The sequence below is a fragment of the Ursus arctos genome, unplaced genomic scaffold (genome assembly GCF_023065955.2).
Source record: "Ursus arctos isolate Adak ecotype North America unplaced genomic scaffold, UrsArc2.0 scaffold_27, whole genome shotgun sequence".
NCBI lineage: Eukaryota > Metazoa > Chordata > Mammalia > Carnivora > Ursidae > Ursus > Ursus arctos.
The window spans coordinates 12,901,392-12,926,047 of record NW_026622952.1 but is presented as its reverse complement, the minus strand read 5'-3'; the positions used below and the strand labels follow the sequence as shown (position 1 = coordinate 12,926,047).

At 37.7% G+C, this 24,656-nt stretch overlaps 2 protein-coding genes across 3 annotated transcripts in view; one reads left to right on the top strand and one right to left on the bottom strand.

The window, feature by feature from the left end:
• Positions 1-221: 221 nt before the first annotated feature.
• The window catches only part of GTF2E2 (general transcription factor IIE subunit 2), a 63,125-nt gene continuing 38,690 nt past the window's right edge, over positions 222-24,656 (top strand). The window contains exons 1-3 of one of the 2 annotated variants that reach the window (XM_048226214.2): positions 222-466; positions 7,898-8,067; positions 23,610-23,701. In XM_048226214.2, the coding sequence (XP_048082171.1) occupies positions 7,902-8,067; positions 23,610-23,701 (258 nt within the window). In that variant the 5' untranslated portion in view covers positions 222-466; positions 7,898-7,901. The remainder of the gene's footprint in view (positions 467-7,897; positions 8,068-23,609; positions 23,702-24,656) is intronic. The other variant, XM_026508375.4, reaches the window with a different exon arrangement.
• On the bottom strand, positions 14,653-15,114 carry SMIM18 (small integral membrane protein 18). The gene has a single exon (XM_044387506.3). It carries the CDS (start codon positions 15,079-15,081, stop codon positions 14,785-14,787), a length of 297 nt encoding a protein of 98 aa, XP_044243441.1. The 5' UTR covers positions 15,082-15,114; the 3' UTR covers positions 14,653-14,784.

Sequence of the window (24,656 nt, the reverse complement as noted above, 5' to 3'; positions counted from 1 at the left end):
ACTTCTGCAAAGGAAAGATTTTTTTCCATCTTAGCAACGGCTACTCTGTTCCTACCTAAGTCTCATTCTCCGCCCTTCCTCCCCCTCCCCCGCCCGCCGTTGTCATAGAAATCCCGGACGCCCCAGCAGGCTGATTCCCCTCCCGCGGTACTCCTGGCGGGGCACGTGACGACGCACGCGCGTTCTCGGCGGCGGAGGCGCCGCGGTGCCTGCCGGGACTGAGCTCCTAGTAGTCTGATCAGGAAGTGGCGGGCGGAGCCCCCGGCCGAGTCGCGCCGCCTTAGCCGCCGCCGCCGCCGCCGGTGCCGAGACCCCGACCTGGCGGGGCTGCGCTGGGCGTGCGTGCGGGCAGGCGGGGGCGCTGACGAGGAGCAGGAAGCGGTGGCCACGCGGGCGTGGGCGGCTGGTCGAGGTGGAGGCGCTGGGAGGCGGCGGCCGGTCGCGTGGGGCGGCCCTCCTCGCTCAGGTAGGGGCTGCGGCCGCCTGGTGAGGGGAGCGGAGCCCCGGCCTGTTGTTCCTCGGGACCGCCTCCTCCCGAGGGGCGAGCTTGTCTTCCAGCTCTCGGGAGGCTGGGGCTGCGGTTCTCTGCGCGAAACACTAAACACAGTAACAACTTCTTGGGAGCATTGTCTTTTAGGCCGGAGGTCCACTGAGCAAACTTTTGGGTTGGAAAGGGGAAATTCGCAGAGAGCCGATTGTGTCTCTTCCTAGCCCCCGACTTTACTTTAGCGGTAGGCGAGCGAAACGTGTGTGGAGTTTAGGGAATCACGGTGTTCAACTAAAGGCTGTGATTTAGATGCACCTTCACGGGCTGTTTTTTTAAGCTGCCTTTTGGAGACTGGGTTTGTAATGATTCCTAAAGTTTAGTTATAGTCGTTTCGTCTGCAAAGTCTAGAGACATGTTTCACATCAAAACACTACGGTACCTCTTCGTCCACCTCTCCATTCCTGTGATTTAAGGGGTAAGCAGTCTGGTTTCTTACCTTGCTGGCTGTTCTTGGTAGTGTTCTTAGGTGCTGGTGGCAGTTCTGAGGCTTACGCAGGGATAGAAGCGAAAGAGAAGAAAAGTAGAGAGGTTGAAAAAAGCCGTATGGTAGAGTGGAAAGAACGTGTGCTTTGGAGCCAGAAGATTTTGATTTAATTTTTGGCTTCTTAGTGACCATCCGTGGAGGAACACGTTAACTCCCTGAGTTGTGATTTTTTTTTTTTTAATGGAAAATGGGCATGGGAATGTATCCTGTCTACTACACTGGCCAGTATATGTAAAACTCTACAGATTTTTTGAGTGGTCTGAAAAAAGGGGAAAGTTTGGCGGAACATGTGATAGTGGGGGGGAGAGAGAGAGAGAGATTAAGTCTTCTCGAGGTGCCATTGAACGTTATCCGTAGCACACAGGTCGCCTTTGTTTCAGAGGCCTTGACCAGCATTTCAGGTCTGGAGTAGGGAAGCGTTTGATTTAGGAGGCAGGGTATTCGTGTCCCGGCCTAGGTACTTAAAATGTGTGACCTTAACTGTACCTCTTCAGATTTCACATATTAAAATAAGGAATAAAACTAATACCTATTGTCTCATAGAATTGTGAGGCTCAAGTGCTGTAAGCATTTAGGTTTTTGTAACCTCTAAGGCTTTTGTTTAAGTCTGTGTTAAAATCATGATTAAAAGCCTGGTTTAATTACCTGTCTTTACAAGGTGAAATAAATAGCTACATATGTTTCCTGTTTTTGGTTTGTTGCCCCCACTTTATCACTTGTGATCCCCCCAGACTCTCTCCTTCGTTCCTCACCCTAGCATAATCATTTTTTCTTTTCAGATCCAACTCAAAATAGTAGCAGTGAAATAACATATTTGTATAGCTTTATTATGTAAAAAAACTGCTTTTCACAAACATTGTCTCATTTTAAAGTTGGGCTAGATGTAGACAGCATTGGTAGTATTTTCATTTTGCTTATGATAAAACTGGATTTAGAGAGGTCTAGTGGATTGCGTAGGGTCATGCTGCAGTTAGAGATTAGTACTGAGGGTTCCAGAAGTCAGGTCTTTGATACCAGTGCCTCTTATTCAAGTAAAGTTTACTCTGATTATTTCTTATCAGTGCTTATATTTTTAACTTTTTGCACTCTAAGTCACATTTTATTCATTGCTTTTTAAGCACAGTGCTCAATTCTTTAATCTCAAATGTAAGCTGCTTGAAGGCAAGGGTTTATCTTCTAGAACTCTTCAGAGCTTGGAGTACATAAACTCGACAAGTACACAAGCTTTGAGTCACAAACACAAGACATTTAATAAAGGCTTGTGAAACCTATAACAAGGTTAAAGCAATTTAAAGATGTTTTTGTGTTCATTATTCATTTAAGAAATATTTATTGAGCTACACTGTGCGTGAAGGCTTTCACAGTTAAGATGGGGCACCTGGGTGGCTCCGTTGGTTAAGTGTCCGGCCCTTGAGCTCAGCTGAGGTCTTGATCTCAGGGTGGTGAGTTCCAGCCCCGCGTTGGGAACCTATTGGAAACAAAGCAAAATAAAATAAAGTTAAAAAAAAAAAAAAAGTTAGAGCCTTTTTCCTCCCAGACCTTCCTTCCCTACTGGTGAAAAATGCAAAAAATCATTTACATGATCAACTTGTTGCACTTCCTAGACTTTCCGTGGTATTCTAGGAGAGTTCCAACTTGAGAGGAATTGTTTTTTCTTTTTTAAAGATTTTATTTATTCATTTGGGGGGGGGAGAGAGCGCGTGCGAGGGAGTGCGAGCAGGAGGAGGGTGGGGAGAGGCAGAGGGAGAAGGAGAAACAGACTCCCTACTGAGCAGAGACCCCAACGTGGGGCTTGTGGAGCTTGATTGCGGGACCCTGGGATCATGACTGAGCCGAAGGCAGACGCTTAACGACTGAGCCACTCAGTTGCCTCCAAAATAGTGATTTTACAACTCTGTACCGTATGCTATACTTACCAGAAGTGTAGCTACCATTCGTCACCATACAACGCTATTACAGTACCATTGACTATATTCGCTGTGCTAAACCTTTCATCCCCATGACTTGTTCATTCCTTAACTGGAGGCCTGTATATCCCACTCCCTTTCACCCATTTTGCCCATCCCCCAAACCCTCTCATCCCCCTCTCCTCTGGCAACCATCAGTTTATTCTGTGCTTATGGGTCTCAAGGAAGGAACTTTTTACATTTTAATTCCAGTGTAGTTAACATACAGTGTTATATTAGTTTCACGTGTATAAAATAGTGACTTACCAGTTCCGTATATTACTCATTGCTCATCAAGATAAGTGTACTCTTAATCCCCATCACTTGTTTCACCCATCTCTCCCACCCGCCTCCCCTCTGGTAACCATTCGTTTATTCTCTATAGCTAAGAGTCTGTTTTTTGGTTTGTCTTTTTCCCCCCTCCCCTTTGTTTTGTTTCTTAAATTCCACATATGAGTGAAATTATATGGTATTTGTCTTTCTTTGACTGTCTTATTGTGCTTAGCATTATACTCTCTAGATTCAGCCATGTTGTTGCAAATGGCAAAATTTCGTTCTTTTTTATGGCTAAATAATATCCCATGTATATATATACACGACATCTTATTTATCCATTCATCTATTAGTGGACACTTGGGCTGTTTCCATAATTTGACTATTGTAAATAATGCTGCAGTAAACTTGGGGGTGAATATCTTTTTGAATTAAAGTTTTTGTATTCTTTGGGTGAATACCCAGTAGTGTGATTATTGGATCATAAGAGAGGAACACCTTAAGTACTTGTCGAAGGGCACTTGGGTGGCTCGGTAGGTTAAGTGTCTGACTCTTGATCTCAGCTCAAGTCTCAATATCATGGTCCTGAGTTCAAGCCCCTACTTAAAAACAAATAAAATAAAATACTTTTTGAATGATCTGTGGCTTCCCTGGTTGTACTGAAGTTGCTTAGAACTGTGGAGTTTTAGAACTGGGAAAAAACCGAAAAAGGTCTAGTCCCACCTCCTCCTAAATCAGGAATTTTCTGTAGATATTTCTAACAAATTTTAATCCAGCCTTTTTATTGCTTAAAGAGTTCACCAGTTTTATTTTTATTTTTAAAAAATATTTTATTTATTTATTTGAGATTGAGTAAGAGAGCACAAGCAGGGGGAAGTGGCAGAGGGAGAGGCAGGGAGCCTGTGTGGGACTCGATGCCAGGACTCCAGGATCATGACCCAAGCTGAAGGTGGACGCCTAACCAACTGAGCCATGCAGGTGCCCTGAGAGTTCACCTGTTTTAAAGCACAGCTTTTCATTTGTAAGTGATTCTGATGGTTCTCTCTCTCTCTCTTTTTACTTATTTTTTTTTTTTTTTTTGCAGCGAGCCTACATCTGCCTCCTAATTTCTGCCTAGTAGTTCTGATGTTATTTCTAGAGCAGCATTGTCCAATAGAAATACATTGTGAGCAGCAAATGTGAGCCACACATGGAATTCAAAGTTTTCTAGTAGCCATATTTTTTTAAAAACTAGAAAAAATTAGGGCAAATTAATTTTTAAATGTTTTAATATTTATTTATTTATTTATTTATTTATTTATTTAATTAAAAGATTTTATTTATTTATTTGACAGAGATAGAGCTAGCCAGCGAGAGAGGGAACACAAGCAAGGTGAGTGGGAGAGGAAGAAGCAGGCTGCCAGCGGAGGAGCCTGATGTGGGGCTCGATCCCACAACGCTGGGATCACGCCCTGAGCCGAAGGCAGACGCTTAACCGCTGTGCCACCCAGGTGCCCCAAAATGTTTTAATATTTAAAATTTTATTTTTAATTTTTCATTATTGAAGTATAATTGGCAGGGGTGCCTGGGTGGCTCAGTTGGTTAAGCGTCGGACTCGATCTCAGCTCAGGTCTTGATCTCAGGGTCATGGGTTCAAGCCCTGTTGGATTCCATGCTGGGTGTGGAGCCTACATTTAAAAAAAAGGAGAAAGAGAAAGTGTAATTGACATACAGTGTTATATTAATTTTAGGTGTACAACATATTGATTCAACAACTGTACATTACTCAGTGTTCACCATAAGTATAGTCCCCATTTGTCACCATGCAACTTTATATAATTATTATTGAGTATATTCTGTAATGCTGTATTTTTCGTCTCCATGACTTATGTATTTTATAACTGGAAGTTTATACCTCTTAATCCCCTTTTCCTATTTTTTCCCATCTCCCCATCAACCTCCCCCTTGGCAACTATGAGTATGTTCTCTGTATTTATGAATCTGTTCGTTTTTTTTTTTAAATTATACATATAAATGATAATAGTATTTGTATCTGCTTATTTCACTTAGCATGATATCCTCTGGGTTCACGAATGTTGTCTCAAACGGCAAGATCTCTTTTTTTTTATGGTTAATATTCCATTGTGTGTGTGTATATCACATTTTCTTTATTTGTTGATGGACACTTGGATTGCTTTCATAGCTTGGCTATTGTAAATAATGCTGCAGTAAACATAGGGCTGCGTATATCTCTTTGAATTAGTGTTTTTTGTTTTCTTTGGGTAAATGCCAGTAGTGGAATTATTGGATCATATGGTATTTCTATTTTTAATTTTTTGGAACCTGCATCGTGTTTTCACGGTGGCCGCACCAGTTTGCATTCCCATCAACAGTGCATGAGGGTTGCCTTTTCTCCACATCCTTGTCAACACTTGTTAGTTCTTGTCTTTTTGATACCAGCCATTCTAATGAGTTGATATCTTATTGTGGTTTTGATTTTCATTTCCCTAATGATTAGGAACGTTAAGCATCTTTTCATGTATCTGTTGGCCATTTGTACGTCTTGTTTGGAAAAATGTGTGTTCAGGTCCTCTACCCATTTTTTAATCTGAGTGGTTGTTTTTTTGGTACTAAATTATGTAAATTCTTTATATTTTGGATATTAACCCCTTATCAGGTATATCATTTACAAATATCTTTTCCCATTCAATAGGTTATTTTTTTGTTTTGTTGATGGTTTCCTTTGCTCTGCACAAGCTTTTTATTTTGATGAACTCCCAATAGTTTATTTTTGCTTTTGTTTCCTTGCCTGAGGAGACATATCTAGAAAAATGTTGCTAAGGCCAGTGTCCAAGAGCTAACTGTCTTATATTTTCTTTTAGGTGTTTCAAGGTTTCAGGTCTCATATTTCGTCTTGGATCCATTTTGAGTTTATATTTGTGTGTGGTGTAAGAAAGTGGTCAAGTTTCATTTGTTTTTTGTGTGTAGCTGTCTGGTTTTCCCAGCACCATTTGTTGAAGAGACTGTCTTTTCCCCCATTGTATATGTTCTTGCTTCCTTTGTCATGGATTCATTTTCCACTTAGGTGTGAGTTTATTTCTGGGCTCTCTGTTGTGTTGATCTATGTGTCTCTTTTTGTTCCAGAGCTATGCTGTTCTGTTACTATAGCTTTGTAGTGTGTCTTGAAATCTGGGATAGTGATACCTCTAGCTTTGTGCTGCTTTTTCAAGATTACTTTGGCTATTCAGAGTCTTGTGGTTTCATACAAATGTTAGGATTATGTGTTCTAGTTCTGTGAAAAATGCTGTTGGTATTTTGATTGGGATTGCATTGAATCTGAAGATTCTTTTGAGGGGTGAGGACATTTTAATGATATTCTTTTAATCCATGAGCATGGAATATCTTTCCATTTGTTTGTGTCATCTTCCATTTCTTTCATCAGTGTCTTACAGTTTTTAGAGTGTAGGTCTTTGACCTCCTTGGTTAAATTTATTCCCGGGTATTTTATTCTTTCTGGTGCAGTTGTAAATGGCGTTGTTTTCTTAACTCCTCTTTCTGCTACTTTGTTATTAGTGATTAGGAACAGGACGCATTCCTGTGTATTAATTTTGTATCCAGCAATTCAGTGATTTCATTTATTAATTTTTTTGGTGGAGTCTTTAGGGGTTTCTGTATGTATATCATGTCTTCTGCAAATAGTGACAGTTTCATGTGTTCATTACAAGTTTGGATGCTTATTTTTTTATAATCTTTTAAAAAAATCTTTATAATCTTCTTTGAGAGAGTGAGTGTGTGCATGAGCAGGGGGAGGGGCAGAGGGAGATGGACAGACTCCCTGCTAAGTGGGGAGCCCCATGTGGGGCTCAATCCCATGACCCTGAGATCATGACCTGAGCTGAAGTCAGACACTTAACCGACTGAGCCACCCAGGCACCCAACAAGTTTGGGTGCTTTTTTTTCTTGTCTGATTGCTGCATCTAGTACTTCCACTACTGTGGTGAATAAAAGTGGGGAGAGTGGATATCTTTGTCTTATTTCTGATCTTAGAGGACAAGTTTTCACATTTTAACCATTGTGTATGATGTTAGCTTTGAGTTTTTCATATTTGGTCTTTATTATGTTGAGGTATGTTCCCTCTAAACCCACTTTGTTGAGAGTTTTTATCCTGAACAGATTTTTGTCACATACTTTTTCTGTATTTCTTAAAATGCTCATATTGTTGGGGGAAATTAATTTTAGTATTTTATTTAACCTAGTGTATCCTAAAATATCATATCAACATGTAATCAATCTAAAACATCAGTAATTGTAAAAGTTCTTTATACTGTGTCTCTTAAATCTGGTGTGTAAAGTACATCTCAATTCTAGCCCCATTTCAGGTGTTCCATAGGCACATGTGATCAGTGACTATCATATTGGACAGTACAGTTCTAGGGCTTTAGAGAATAATTGTTTCTCTTTACTAGTGCCTAGCATGGTGCCTAGCACACGATAGGTACTAATTAAAGATTTTTAAGTGAATGACTAAGTGAATAAATACCAGTGCTGGAGAGCTAATAGTAAAAGGTAATTTTGTTTAGAAGTAATTCTCCTTGGGACCTATGGATTTGGCCTATAGGTTTGAATGATTAAAATCTGTATTAAAAATACTTACTTATATCTTTGCAGAATTATGGATCCAAGCCTGTTGAGAGAAAGGGAGTTGTTCAAAAAACGAGCTCTCTCCACTCCTGTAGTAGAAAAACGTTCAGTATCTTCTGAATCATCATCATCATCATCAAAGAAGAAGAAAGCAAAGCTAGAACATGGAGGATCATCAGGCTCTAAACAAAATTCTGGTTAGTAAAATTGACTTTAGGACTGTTCAGTTTTTATTTTTCAGGAAACCTTTTAGTTATGGCAAATTCATTTTTTATTTATTGTTAGACATTAAGTATAAGGGAATGTAATAAGAGAGAATAGATGGTTCTTAAGATGTTAATAGTCTTGTGTTATAGTTAGAATTTAGATTATCTTTTCAGAAAATACCTTTGTTGAAGCTTAATTTATATACCATGTATTTCAATCTTTTTAAGTGTACAGTTCAAAGATTTTTGGCAAATTTACAGAATTGTGCACCTTTTAATAGAACTGAATTTTAGAACATTTCCATTATCCCCAAAAGATCCTTTGTTCCCATTTACAGTCACTTCTTGTTCCCGCCCCAGCCCCAGATAACCAATAGTCTACTTTCTGTCTCTATATATTTGCTTTTTCCAGACATTTCGTATGAATGAAATTGTACAATATGTAGTGTGTGGCTTCTTTTACTTAGTATTTATTGAGAGGATCTTTTTGTTGATTATGCTTTTAACATGGTATATTACATTAGTTGATTTTTCAGATGTTAAACCAGCCCTTTCATTCTTGGAATAGGTCCTACTTGGTTGTGGGGTATAATTCTTTTTATTTGTTGTGGGATTCAGTTTGCTTTGTGTTTTGTCCAGGATTCATCTATGTGTAGCATGCGTCAGTACTTCATTGTGCTTTATTGCTGAAGAGTAATCCAGTGTATGGGTATATTACAATTTGTTTATCCATTCGTTGGTTAATGGACATTTAGATTATTTCTACCTTTTGCCTATTATGAATAGTGCTGCTTTGAGCATTAATGTACAGGCTTTTTGTGTGGACCAAAATGACTATAACATTTTACATTCTCAGTACATGAGGGTTCTATTTTTTTTTTCACTCTTGTTAAGACTTGTCATTTCTTGCATTTCTTGTGTTTTTGATTATAGCTATTCTAGTGGTTGTAAAGTGGTACCGTGTGTGTGTGTGTGTGTGTGTGTGTGTGTGTTGTTTTTTTTTAAGATATTTACTTGAGAAAGAGCATGCAGGAGCAGCGGGTGGGAAGGGGGGAGAGGGACAGAGGGAGAAGCCGACTCCCTGCTGAGCAGGGAGCCTGAGGTGGAGCTTGATTCCAGGACCCTGGGATCATGACCTGAGCCAAAGGCAGGCAGACGTTTAACTGACTGAGCCACTCAGGCGCCCCTCATTGTGGTTTTAACATGCAGTTCTGTAATGATTAATGATGTTGAGCATCATTTCATTTGCTTATTAGCTGTTCGTGTGCCGTCTTCGGTCAAATGTTTATTCAGATTTTTTTGCCCACTTAAAGTTTCATTGTTTTCTCCCTATTGATTTATAAGAGTTCTTTATATATTCTGGCTGCAATTTCTTTTCTTTTCTTTCTTTCTTTCTTTCTTTCTTTCTTTTTTTTTTTTTTTTTTTAAGATTTTATTTATTAGAGAGAATGGGCAGAGGTAGGAGCAGACTCCCCACTGAACGCAGAGCCCCACATGGGGCTTGATCCCAGGACCCGAGATCAAGACTGGAGCCAAAGTCCGACACTTAACTGACTGCGCCAACCAGGCACCCCAGATACAATTTATTGATCCAATATCACTTGCATTCTAGGTGTGTCGTATCTAAGAAATCTTTGCCTAACCCAGGGTCATGAAAATTTACTTCTACTTTTTTTTTGTTTTTTTTAGGTTTTTAATTTCTTTTGACAATGTTTTATTGTTTTAAATATACAAGTCTTTCATTAAATTTATTCCTAAGTATTTTATTCTTTTTGATATTGTGAATGAAATTGTTTTCTTAATTTGATTTTTGGATTGTTCATTGCTAGTATATAAAAATACAATAGATTTTTTTTTTTTTTTTTGAGGTAAATTGAGAGCGAGAGGGCACACATGGGGGGGGAGGGCAGAGGAGGAGGGAGAAGCAGACTCCCCGCTGAGCAGGGAGCCTGGTGGGGTTCAGTCCCAGGACCTTGGGATCATGACCTGAGCTGAAGGCAGACGCTTAACCAACTGAGTGCCCCAGGTGCCCCAGAAATACAATAGTTTTTGTACATTGATCTTGTATTCTACAACCTTGTGGAACTTGTTCATTCTTTCTAGTTGTGTGTGTGTGCATGTGTGTGAATTGCATAGGGTTTTTTCACATACAAGATTGTGTCATATGCGAGTAAGGACAGATTTACTTTGTCCTTTCCAATGTGAATGCCTTTCCTTCTTTCTTTCCTTTTTTTCTGCCCAGGACTGGCTAATAGAATGTTAGATACAGGTGATGAGGGTGAACGTCTTTGCCTTGTTCTTGATCTCAGGGGAAAGGCATTCCATCTTCCACGTGTATGTATGATCTTAGCTGCATGGATTTTGTAGATGCCCATTATCAGGGCAAACTGCTTCTAGTTTGTTGAGAGTTTTTAATCTTAAGTGGGTATTGGATGTTGTCAAATGCTTTTTCTGCATCTTTTGTGAAGATAATATTCTTGTTCTTTATTAATATTACATAAATTGATTTTTCAGATGTTAAACCAGTCTGGCATTCTTAGAATAAATTCTGCTTGGTCATGATGTATAATCCTTTTTATTTGTGGTGGAATTTCAGATTGCTGGTATTTAGTACAGGAGTTTTGTGTTTGTATTCATGAGGGTATGGTTTGTAGTTTTCTTGTGATGCCTGTCAGAATATTTCTGGCCTCATAAAATGATTGGTGAAGTGTTCTCTTTTCCACTGTTTTCTGGAAGAGTGTGAAGGCAGTTTTTAAATTTTTGGTAGAGTTTGCTAGTGAAGCCATGTGGGAAGCTCTTGTAGAAATTCTTACAGGTCTGTTCAGATAACTCGTTATCTTCTTGAGTTAATTTTGGTGCTTTGTATCTTTTTAGGAGTTTGTCCATTCCATTATCCACACTGTCTAAAGTTTTTCAGAGTATTTCCTTGGAATCCTTTGATATCTGTAAGGTCAGTAGTGATAACCCTCCTCCTTTCATTTCTAATTTTTAAGACTTTGTGTTTTATTTTGTTGATCTTTTCAAAAAATCAACTTTTGATTTCATTAATTTTTCTCTTATGTTTTTCTGTTTTTTTATTTGTTTCTATTTCACCATTATTTTTCCTTTCTTCTACTTATTTTGGGTTTAGTTTAGTCTTTGACTATTACCTTTTAAACAAGGTCAGTCCAGTGTAATTGACAACAAATTATTTACCTACCTAAAAATGTAGCGATAGTAATCTTCACGGATGTCATTTTGTTAGATGTTTTGCAAGCTGTTTTACTAATTGATGTTAAAGCAGAAGTAATCTTTTTATGAAGTAGGGCTGTCGGTCTTATTAGTACATACGTAAAGTTGATTTTTCCTCATTCCAATGAAATGTACATTGAATTAATTCGTAGTACACTGTTTTAAACATTAGCACAGACCCACTCTTAGACATAGTCACTTTGATCTGCTTAAGAATATCTTTGCTCCTGCTAAATAACAGAATTCAACCAAGTAATTGAAGATCTAATTGGCTTTATGAAATGATTTATGAATCAGGCAGCATCCCATCTAGCAAGTAGAGAGGCATTCCAAGGAATTGTACAAAATGGAAGCTTTTTATAGAAGGAGGGTGGATTCAGGAAAGTTATTGGCAAAAGAAAAGGACTGTTCTAGGCCAGGCCCTCTCTAGGGGGAAGAGCCCCCGGGTCTGATGCGGATGACCTCATCTTCCTTTGGGGAATGGAAAAGGGTCCATGTGGCATACTCAGGCATTGATTGAAAAATTCCTGACTGACCAGTTAAGACTACGTTTCTGAGGGAGTTTGAAACTGCGGTTAGATTATGTATTAAACACCAGTTTTGGAGCTTGGTTAAAGAGATGCTAATTTGGGCCTGTGGGTTTCTTTCTTTCTTTCTTTTATTTTTTAACAGTACAAAATCTCAGTGTCTTAAAAACAGCAAAGATTTGTTGTTTCTCTTTCATACCACATGTTTATCATGTGTTGGCAAAGGGTCTTAGCTCCTTATAATCACTCAGAGGACCCAGGCTGATAGAGGAGCTGATCTTTCAAGTGTTGGTCTCAGTGCCGGAGGGAGAAAGAACTCTGGAATATCTTGCCTGGTAGTTAAAATCCTCTTGCCTGGTGGTGAGACATCACTTTCTCTTACAATTTATTGTCTAGAGCTAGTCACAGGGCTGTACCCAGACGCAGGGGGTTCCAAGTGCTCTAAAAGGGGAAAGCAGGAAATACTGGGTGTAAACACTGAGGACTACCATACCACCCTCGATTGGGTCACTATAAGTGGATTGTCTGATTAGGTGCTTACAAGGTTTCCTGGCTTAACTTTTTTATGTCTACTCTGTACAGTAGTCAGTGATTTTTCTAATCATCAGTCTGATCAAGTCACTGTTTTTAGGCTGATCATCATTGCTTTTCAGATGAAGCCCATCTTTTCCTGATGTCTACATGCCCTACCTGACCTAGTCTCCGTTACCTTTTATACCAATATGTCACTGTTTTTCTTATACTTTGTCCTGTGATACTGTCCTGTAGCTCCTTTAACACGCTTTACTCGCTTTTGACTCTTGACCCTTGCCCACATTATGTCCTCTTCCTGGAATATTCTTTCTTAGGTCCTTCCCTCTTTCCTTTGGCTACCTCCTATTCCTCTTTTAGGTTGCAGCCTAAAAGTCATATTATTTCTACTTTCCTATTTGAATTCAGCGCTTAGCCTTTGATTCCCATAGCACTCATTATTTCTGACAAAGCTATTGTGTGTCCTTGTAATTGCGTGATTACTTGTTTGCCATTGTAACCTAATCTCTCACACATAGAGGCACTCAATACATGTTTGTTGAATGGTTAAATAAATTACAGTGTAAGGTAGGGAAAAGTTAGTATTGTCCATTATCAAGAAATTTAGTAATTAAATGATCTGTATGCTTCCCATTTATGGCAAGGACTCGAGAGTTTACCATTTATGAAAATGTGGTTTTATTAGTGCTCAGAATATCTCCTGGTACCAAAGTATTTTGTGTACAGGTTTCACAAGTCCTTTGAAAGTTGGTTACATTATTTGTGTTTATTTCTAATGTTAGAAAAAACATTTGTGGAGAAGTGATTCCAAACTGATGGTTAGGGTTCTCTAAGTTGAAAATGACAGATACGTATTTTTCTTTTTAAGATTTATTTATCTGAGAGAGAAAGGAGAGCTGGGGGAGGGGCAGAGGGAGAGAATCTTTCAAGCAGACTCCCCTCTGAGCCCCACTGGGGCTCCATCCCACAACCCATGAGATCACGACCTGAGCGGAAACAGAAGAGTCGGACACCTAACCGACTAAGCCACCCATGCGTGCCTAGATGTGTATTTTTCACTTCATATATCAAATATTTTCTATTGTGACTTAATTTTCAGTAGCTTCTAAATAAGCTAAGTTGATATGTCGTATTTAAAGGCTGCTACTTCCATTTTTTTGTTGTTATTTTGAGTAATGCTTTTAGAAATCTCTTTGTATCTTGAGGTTTTTTTCTTTTGAACTAATTTCTCAGGGTAAATTCCACGAATGATGTTTCTGGTTAAGGGCAGTTTTGGTGGTTAAGAGCAGGCTTATGTTTGTTCATGGGTGGTAGCAAAGTAGTATTAGGGTTATAAAATACAATATTTGTACAGCCCTTGTAATTCCAAAAGATAAAACTGCAGTATTTCTTTTTTTTTTTTTTTTAAAGATTTTATGTATTTATTCGACAGATAGAGACAGCCAGCGAGAGAGGGAACACAAGCAGGGGGAGTGGGAGAGGAAGAAGCAGGCTCATAGCGGAAGAGCCTGATGTGGGGCTCGATCCCATAACGCTGGGATCACGCCCTGAGCCGAAGGCAGACGCTTAACCGCTGTGCCACCCAGGCGCCCCAAAACTGCAGTATTTCTTAACAGGTGTTATGTGGTCCTATCTTTCACCTTTTTTTGGGGGGGGGGTAGTCTTTTCAGCATTGGGTATCTTAGTCCTTGAGAATATGAATATGAGCAGCAAAATGAAAGAATAAGCTCAGGAAATACAATTTAGGAGGTATACTAGTAAGTTTTAGTTTGAAAATAGTCTGGCCCTTCTTACACCATGTGTTTCTTATTAAACAGTAAATCAGTTTTATGAAAATTTTGTGCAGGTATACTTCTGATCATTCTATTTTGAGACTTTTTTCCACACTAATCCCTACATAAAACTTAAGTCTTTATAAAATGTATAAGTTGTCCTCAGTAACCTAGAATATACTTCTTTTTAATAAGTAGAGATTTTATATGTAAATGGATTATTTACTTTGGATTTAGGTAAGCATTTTAAATAGTGTTTTTATTACCAAAACACATGGAGGGTAGTTTATTTTTTAGTCCACATGGTTTGTTTAGGTCAGAGTTGCAAGTTGCAAGCAAGTTGATCTTGCTTATGTTTTCTGTCTTACGTTTTATTGCTTAATATTGAGATCTAGGAATCTTTTATCCAGTTTTTGAATTGTCATTTTAAGTAGATTTGTAACTTACATATGTGAAACTTTACTGTATATTTAATGAAAGGGATACACACACAAAAAGTGCATATTTGACTTGTTTTTCTCTTCTTTTAGAAATCTTTTAATCATTCAGAGTCAATTTTCATAATAACAGTTGGCCTCAGAAAATTATCCTTTTTTCTCAGTAGTTGAAGGCTGTTTTCAGAAATTTTGTTCATCTTAGGTAGAATGCTAGACCACTTCAATTTCACGTTTTCTGATGTTGTCCATCATACTTCTAAGAGGGTTAGGTTCACTTTTCAAGTCTTTAACAGTTTTGTTTTTTACACAGCAGCAACAGTCAAGCACTTCATAAAGGAAAGCCAGCACCACTAAAGATACCACTGTAAATATAAATAAAAGCAGAATGACAAAGCAGGCAGTGTTCCAGTTATCATGAAAAGGGTAAATTTTTTGAACTTGAAAACCAAGGTACTGATAAACAGATGTAGTGGTTTCATTCCAGAGGCTGGAGCTCAGGGAGGCCATTCTTAGGGATTGTACTTCTTGTATTGCTCTTGTGAATCTGTAAAAAGGTAGAAAATGAATATATGTAACCAAATTCTAAAGATTTGTCAATTCAAGTCTTAGTTCTAATATTTGTTAGTAAAATTTTTATAGGTAACACGAGTTGTCTTATTTTCTGCCAGAATTAATGCCCAAATGACATTTTTGAGTTTTTCTGTATTTTATGTACTATATATTTTTTATGTGTATCGTTTGCTAGACAAATATATAATATGTTTAAGATTTCTGTACAGAAGTTAACTGCTAATAGAAGTGGGAAAAGAGAAGCTGAATTGGTTTAAAATTTGACTAAAGTAGTGGTCAGTGATCTGTTAACTACAAAAAAAATTTTAGTGTTTTAAGGTGGTGGTCTTCAGTCTGCCTCCTGACCGCCCCCCCCCCCCCCCGCCCCGAAAGCTTTTCTCATTACCTTTGTGGATCCTTCTCACCTTTTGGCTCAGTGTATTTCTGTCTCCTATTTCCAGTCCTTTTAAACTTCGAGGACAGGTGACCTGAATCAGGAAATAGTGGCTGAGTGAAAAATACTAGAGAAAAGCAAAGCTAAATAATGACCATTTTCAGAATAAGGATAATAAAATTTTAGGTTCAAGTTGCCTATGAAGAGATCTTAATCCTAGGATTTTTTTTTTTTTATGTATATGATAGTATTAACTGTTTCATATAACTGTGGACATGAGTATTTCAAACAGACAATCAGCATCCCAGGTGTATTGATTATTAAATTATTATTCCATTTCACAAAATTAACCAGTGAATTAAAGTTTTAGTATTCTTTTTTTTTTTTTTTTAAAGATTTTATTTATTTATTTGACAGAAAGACAACCAGCGAGAGAGGGATCACAAGCAGGGGGTGTGGGAGAGGAAGAAGCAGGCTTCCAGCGGAGGAGCCCGATGTGGGGCTCGATCCCAGACCGCCAGGATCACTCCCTGAGCTGAAGGCAGACGCCCAATGACTGAGCCACCCAGGCGCCCCTGTATTGACTTTAAAACTGAGGAGAAGTGGGGTATCTGGGTGGCTCAGCCAGTTAAGCGTCTGCCTTTGGCTCTGGTCATGATGCCAGGGTCCTGGGATTGAGCCCCATGTCGGGCTCTCTGCTTAGCAGGTGCCTCCTTCTCCCTCCCTCTCTGCATGCTGCTCCCCCTGCTTGTGTGTTTGCTCTCTTTGTGTCAAATAAATAAAATCTTAAAAAAAAAAACCTTAAAAAAATAAAACTGAGGAGAAATTGTAAAGACTAATAATGTAAGTTTCTATTTCAAAATGAAATTTTAGAATTACTGGAAAGTTGGTATAAAGGAACTTTATAATCTGTTTATTTTTGAGGTACAAGTGAATTGCTTAAAATTTTAACTTTATAGTCTATTTTTTAAAGAAGATTTATTTAAGAGAGAGAAGGAGCACCTGCATGTGAATGAGCATCAGGTACGGGAGGTACAGAGGGAGTGGGGGGAGAATCCCAAGCAGACTCCCTACTGACCATGGAGCCAACTCTGGGCTCAATCCCATGACTCTGAGATCACCACCACCTGAGCTGAAACCAGGAGTAGATGTTCAACCCACCGAGCCACCTAAGTGTCCCAATATTCTGTTTATTTTTGAGGTACAAGTGAACTGTTTAAAATTTTTTCAAGCCCTCTCGTGCCCGCTCCCCCTAAATGGAGGGAGGGAAGGGAAGGGAGAAGGTGGGTCAGGCAGACAGACACAAACTAAATTCAGTTATTTGAAGTTAACTTGTACCCATCAATGAACTATTCTTGTTAAAATCAATATATCCGTACAATTGATTATTGTGTGTGGATGAGGTAACTGTGTGGTGAGAAATATTTTCAGGATCTGTAAAGTGAAAAGACCAAGATGCAGGACAGTATGTATAGGAAAGGGGGAAATAATATGCATTTTTATTTGCTTGTATCTGCACAAAAGTTTTGGAAGGAGTTATATAAGAAATTAATAACAATGATTACTTGTGTGGTTGGTTGGAGAGTAGAGCTGGGAAACAGGGATCTGTGTGAGATTGCTCAAGGTGTATCTCGTTATATTTAGTTTTTGAACCATTTGAATATAGTACTTACCTAAAACCCAAACTAATATATTTTAAAAGTATTTTTTGCCTTCGGTTTTATGTATCTATTGTGTTACATTGTGTTATATATCTATTTAATACATTTTTTGAGTTTTCTGGATTCTAAAAAAACTAGAATCAGTAAACACTGTCATTTTGATTAGAAGTGTCTAAGCAGTTTAAGGAAGAGTATACACATGTCGCAAATGATGACAGTTTATGTTGTAAATGATGACAGGTTGCCTCTTATGTGAGTGTATTGATAACTGATGAGCAATTCAAAACATTCACTCGTTAGTTAGCTTCTGGGCATATCTGAAAAAAGTAAACCGTGATATATGGAGTCATTTTGTACCTTAAATTTAATGTGGTTTATTCTTTTTAAGTACAGTAGAGCTCTAGCAATTTTTTGTGCTAAATTTAGGGTAAAATCTCAAACTTACTTTAATGGAGTAGACATAATTAGACATGCAGAAAGATGATACTAGAATTTTCTCATATTCTAAGACTGTTTTTGAAATTAAGATGTAAATTTGTATCAAATAGCTGCTATAAACATGCTTTATGAAAAAAAAGACTAAATGGTTAAAAAAAATTACTTTTTTGAATCCCCATCCCTTTAAAATTTCGTTACAGAGATGGGGAGTGTTAAAGTAAATACTATATATATATATATAAATTTTTTTTTTAGTTTATTTTTGATATATTCTCTTCACTTATTTTTCCTCCCATTTCAGAAGGGCTTATGGGGCTAGGATTTCAAACTGTTCTGGAACCTTGAATTGTCAGATCAGAATAAGATTATGCTTTTGCTCTAATTATGGTGAAAGCCCTTGAGTTGAACTCTCTAGTGTCTTTAAACATATCACTTTGAAACATGATCAGTTAATCATATTGGCCTTTAAATATAGAGAAGCTCACCCAGCCCTGGAACTCTCTGAGATAGGCCATGCGTCTAGTCAGTTTGGTGAAAGAGCAATAAACCTGCATCTGTGCTAACTATAAATATATCACCAGTAAGATGTAGGCTGATTATAGTGCTAATAATGGGGGTGGTAGGGCTTTTTCTGTTTACAGTTTACCTGAAATTTCAGTAACAAGTTAACTGTTTTATTTGACAAGGTTGTTTTTATTTATCTGAGCCTTTTTTTGGCTCCCATACTTTGTACAGCAAGCAGGAATATTTTCTAGGTAATTAACCCCATTGTTCTGAACCTGGGGAGATCTAGTATCCTCTTACAGCAACCTTTAGGCTTTGTGAAGGATGCTTTGCTTATGCTGGCTGAATGCTGAATAAGAAATAGAAGGAATAAAAATTACAAAAATAGTCTTTTACAATTTAAATAGATTTATCAGCAAAGAAAAAGTCAGAAGTTGGATCTTTAGGTCAGTATGTGTGGGTAATATCCTGGAACTTCGGCATCTACTAAATGATATTTTCATGCTCGACTATTATAAAATTAGAAATTTGGATAGTAGTTGATACTAATTTTTAGTAGACATGAATAGTTACTCTGAGCCATGAAAGTGATCTTATTACCTACCTTGAAAGGTACCATATCTTCCTCCTTTAACCAGTTCTTCTTAAAACATATTTTTATTTTAAAATGTAGTTTATCAAAAAGACTCGCTCTCTTTTTTTTTTTTGAGGAATCAGTTGAAGAATAATTTTAACATATTGAAATATGGTTATGAATATTTTGTGGCATATGAAAAATGAAAGGCTATTAAAGAGGGTTATCATTTAATAATAGAATGGCTTGTATATTATAGTAATATAGATTTTAAAATTTAACCATAAGGAATTATTTTAGTTAAAATGTTAGGAAAGTCTGAAGCTCTACTGATAACCTCTTTGGCTATAGTATAATGCAGCCTATTTAATGATACCTTTATGGTCTTATTTTTATGTAAAAATCACAGTTGTTACAATTTCTTGGCATTCTCTGCATCTATACTCAAAGTCAAACAGTTTTGAACTATTTTCTCATTTGTTAAAATATAACAAACTTTCCTGTAAGTAACTGCTTTTTACCAGCCAATATAATTTGCACATATAATCAGAAAGCTTTAGTCCAGGATTTGCTTTTAGTCTAGATTTTTCTTTAAGAAAAATCCTTTGTTAAGGCAGTCCAAACTGCTGAAATGAAATAGCTCGGAAAAAAATAAATTAGCAAATAACCACTTAATATTAAATGCTTATGGTTTACTCTAAGGTCTGGATATAGATCAGGTTCATAGAAAATCTCATGAATTTTCCATAAGGCACAGATGGTAAGGGTGCTTATCAAATAGCACAAGGCAGTCTTCACATTTTCATAATAAAATCCTACCAAGCAGTGAAATGAATACATTGTTTTTTTTTTTGGTCTTTCGTAGGAACAAAGCTTTCTGCTTTTTATGGTAAAATATTTTTATATTACATTATAAGGACATGTATTACTAAATGAAAGAGATCGTATAAACCTACCTCTTGTCTGAAGGCTGCTGTTGAAGCGATGGTATCGTCTGTTTGTAATGCAGTCCAGTGCACATCCAAGATGGAGCTGTGCTTCTATTGGTTGAACCACAATGCAGCTGACAGTTTCCTCTTCGTTCATTTGCATTAAGTCCTGCCACCCTTAAGTGTAAATCATTCATAAACTTGAATAGAGCTGTCTAGGATATCAACTGTCACCTCTTTTTCTTGCCTTATTTTTTTGTCCTTAAGCTAAATTTCTGCAAAGGAATTTGAATTAGTAACAAACTGATGATTCCTTAGTGTTTAACCATAAAATTTCAGATCCTTCAGTGAGTATTTCCCTGCTAGGGCTAAAAGGTAATGTCGAGAGATGTAGTAACCTAGGAAACAAACAGCCCAGGTTTACCAGCTTGATATTTCCTCTAGGAAGTGGGCATAAAATCTCACAGATGATATTTTCTTTCCATACTTGTGTTATATGTAAATCTTGTCCTCTGGTAGTGATTATTTCCATGTGGTGGTTTGATTTAGGAGAAATTCTAAGGGAGAAGAAAGGTTTTCAGCTCTACTAGTTGGGAGAGGGTTAGTTTTGGTAGGTATACCACTGACATTAAAAAGCAATCTGTGACATTTAAATGGTAACAAAGGAATCAAAGGTACAGCATAGAGAATATAGTTAATGGTATTGTAATAGTGTTGTATGGTGATAGATAGCAGCTACACTTGTGAGATAGCATAATGTATAGAGAAGTTGAATGACTGTTGTACACCTGAAACTAGTGTAACATTGTGTGTCAACTGTACTCAAAAGAAAATTTTTTAAAATTTCTTTCAAAATTTATTTTAGAGCACGAGTGGGAGGAATGGAGGGAGAGATGATGTCAGGTAGACTCCACATGGAGCCTGAGGCAGGGCTCGATCCCTGACCCCGAGATCATAATCTGAGCCCAAACCAAGAATCAGCACTCAACTGACTGTGCAACTCAGGTGCCCCTCAGAAATTTTTTTAAAAAATGGAAAAAGAATCCTCAACTGAATGTTTGAAGATAGAATATTTTTATTTATGGATTATTATTTAGAGTTGTGTGTGGTCCAAGCATAACAATCAAGGTTTTAAATTATGGAGCGGGAGGGGGGGGCGGGGCGGCGCCTGGGTGGCTCAGTTGTTAAGCGTCTGCCTTCGCCTCAGGGCGTGATCCCAGCATTCTGGGATCGAGCCCCACATCAGGCTCCTCTGCTGGGAGCCTGCTTCATCCTCTCCCACTCCCCCTGCTTGTGTTCCCTCTCTTGCGGGCTATCTCTCTGTCAAATAAATAAAATCTTAAAAAAAAAAAAATTATGGAGTGGCTATTACAGCAGCAGCAGACTGGGTAAATGCTTGCTGTGCAGACTTTATAGTTTACATTTTTTAAAAAAAGATTTTATTTATTAAAGGGAGAGAGAGTGCGAGTGGGTGGAGGAGCAGAGGGAGTAGGGAGAGGGAGGGGGAAAGAATCTCAAGCAGACTCTGCACTGAGAGCAGAGCCCAATGCAGGACTTGATCCCTTGACCCTGAGATCATGACCTGAGCCAAAATCAAGAGTCGGACACTCAACTGACTGAGCCACCCAGGTGCCACCACACTATTTTTAAAAATTATAGATAAACTAGCATATTAGTTTTTGGACCATAAAGGGGTACATAGAAATACTGTTACTATCTTTGTTCATTCAGCTAATACTTACTTAGTGTTTACTCTGCCTGGCATTGAGCTAAATGTTCAAGACTCCATGATAGATAAAACTGCATGTAGTTCATGATTGAGTGTTATATAGTGCCTATCCTTAACATAGTGTCATCTGCTTTTCATAATGTTCCCAGTTAGTTGTTTATATAGGCATATAGGATAAATTTAATATTTTACTAAAGTTAAACAAGAAAACATTATATCTGCATTTATGAATTTTTATACTCCGACAAAATAATAGCCAATTTCAGATGGAATAGTCTGTACTAAAGACTAGTTTATGATTCTTTTTTAAAAAGATTTTATTTATTTGACAGAAAGAGCACAGGCGGGGGAGCGGCAGGCAGAGGGGGAAGGAGAAGCAGGCTCTCTGCTGAGCAGGGAGCCTGATGTGGGGCTCGAACCCAGGACCCTGGGATTATGACCTGAGCCGAAAGGCAGACGCTTAACTGACTGAGCCACCCAGGCGCCCCTAGTTAATGATTCTTATACAAGGCCGTATCAGTGTTCACAACTGAATTTGAATCTGTATTCTTCTACTTAGTACTCTCACTTTTCTTATGTTTTAAAGGGGACAATGTTACCTCTTAAATAGGGTTTTTCAGAGGGAATAAATGAGAAAATATTTAGCATGGCACATGGCAAATAATAAGCATTCAGTAAATGTTACTTTTATTGTTAAAGTGTGCTGAACACCTTGGGAAAATGAACCACAGGTAGTGTTTCATAATTGAAATAATGTGAAAGCATACCTGTAAGGTATCCATGAGATTACTTTTGGAAACATAGTAGGCTATAATGTGCCGATTAGGTTGCTGTCAAAATTATAACTGATTCTTAAAGGAAAACTGCCTATTAAGTCTCATTTTATTTTTTCTGTAATTATTTTTTAAAGATTTTATCCATTTATTTGACAGAAAGAGACACAGCGAGAGAGGGAACACAAGCAAGGGAAGTGGGAGAGGGAGAAGCAGGCCCCCCGCTGAGCTCGATCCCAGGACTGTGGGATCACTACCGAGCTGAAGGCAGATACTTAATAACTGAGCCACCCAGGCACCCCTCAAGTCTCATTTTAGTCTCAAAACAACAAAACAGAAACAAAAACCAAAAAGCATATTTAGTAGTCTTTTCATAAACTAATCTGGAAGAAGTATTATGTTGCCATCTGAAAGCTATTCTTTTGGATCTCTGACAGTTGTTACATTTGACTTGCATTGTTCTAATGCATTCTTTTGTTTCAATTATTATTACCAAGCTAGTGCCAGAGATAACCTCCCCACCGTTTATTTTTAACCTCTTCCATTGTGGATCAGCAGCCACAGGGGAACTTAATATATCTGAGTTGATGATTTGTTAATAGAATGTGTACTTCTGGAATGTTTTTCTAGTATTTATGAATTGTTTTTTTTAACTGTTCCTCCTTATGACTAATGGAATGCACTTGTGATTCATGATAGCATTAGGATTTCTGCCTATAAAATGCAACAAAATGATACAAGTTCTGAAACAAATTGTCTTCTATACAGATTTCTCCTTGTTTCGAACTGTCATCCTTTTTTAAGCAGCCATGTTTATGCAGTGGCAGTGGCTATGAATTTTTTCCTTTTTTAAAATAATTTTTTTCCCTAATTAATCTCTAAAGTTTAACTAGTTATGGTATCATTTCTTTTATTAATTCCTATTCCCATTTAAGTTGAGAGGCAGAAATTGATGTAATAGGTGATAAATGGGACTTTTTATCTCTTGGAAATAATTGACTCCTTTCTCATGGTTTTAAGTCTGTTAGAAAAGCTCTATGGATCAGTTTGAGACTTGTATTGTCCTCTTGCTTAAAAAGCCATGCTTCTAATCTTGGGGATAAATCTAATAATAATTAAGGGAACAGTGAGACAAAGGTACTTACAGAAGAAATGTATTTTACTTTTTTTTTTAAGTAGGCTCCTGCCCAATGTGGGGCTTGAACTCACAACCCTGAGATCGAGTCAGATGCTTCACTGGCTGAGCCACCCAGGCGCCCCCAGAAGAAATGTATTTTAATGCTTTTGAATTATTTATACTTTGTTTCTATCCTTGGTGGGAAAATTGATAAGTTTATTATATACTCAAAGACTTGAAGTTTCACCAAAATTTTACAGGGTAGACTTAGTATTTTACTAGAGTTAAAAATCATCTTAGCTGCCTTAAAGTCATAATCAGATCTAATATGACAATGTTATAATTGTTTTTTGAACCTCATTTCCAGATCATAGCAATGGATCATTTAACTTGAAAGCTCTGTCAGGAAGCTCTGGATATAAGTTTGGCGTTCTTGCTAAGATTGTGAATTACATGAAGGTAAGTACTTTTCTTAAATAACACACATCCGATTTAGCTTTTTTTTTTTTTTTTAAGATTTTATTTATGTATTCATGAGAGACGGGCAGAGGCAGAGAGAGAAGCAGGCTCCCTGCGTGCAGAGCAGGGAGCCTGTTGCGGGACTTGATCCCAGGACCCTGGAATCACGACCCGAGCCAAAGGCAGACGCTTAACCCACTGAGCCACCCAGGCGCCCATCCTGTTTAACTTTTTGGCAGAGGAAAAGAGTTGGAGTTTCAGAAATAAATTTGTATATACAGATCACAGTTTATCAAATCGTATGTTTCAGTATGTGCAGTCTGTTGTATCCCTATTACATCTCAATAAAACTAAAAAAATACGTAATGCTTCAAGCCTTTTACATTATATCAAATTAGCACTGCAGTGAGTCACTTAAGTATATTTAATTTCCATTAATTCAAGTATACAATTTAAGCCCACCATTTTACTTATAAATTATGCCCAGGCAGTAGGTACAGTAACTTCTTAATGACTCAATACTTGCTGGCAAAACTAGTGGGAAGAGGTGAGTGATTTGCAGGTTGTTACTTCCGCTGATGTGAAAAGTAAAAACTACAGAGTTGAGGCATATGGTGGTGATAGTTTTTTTTGCATCTTTGGAGGAGAAAACTAGAGAATTACTGAAGGTCTTAGGAAAACATTGACTCACAAAAGACTTAGAATTTAAGATTTGATGGAAGATATATTATTTTTTGAAGTAAGTTTTGAAATTTTGATGATATGGCGTTTGGCTTTACTGAAGACTCTGAATCCTAACTTATTAAAGTGAAATTTCATTTATAGCTAAATGGCTAAATAATTTCAGATTTGCCCCCTTCTGCCAAACTCATTCCTGTTTAGTTACTAGTTGTATCTCTTGAAAAAAGTCAGAGTGCTGTATTTGTTATTTCAGATTTCAGCTACATACTGCTTA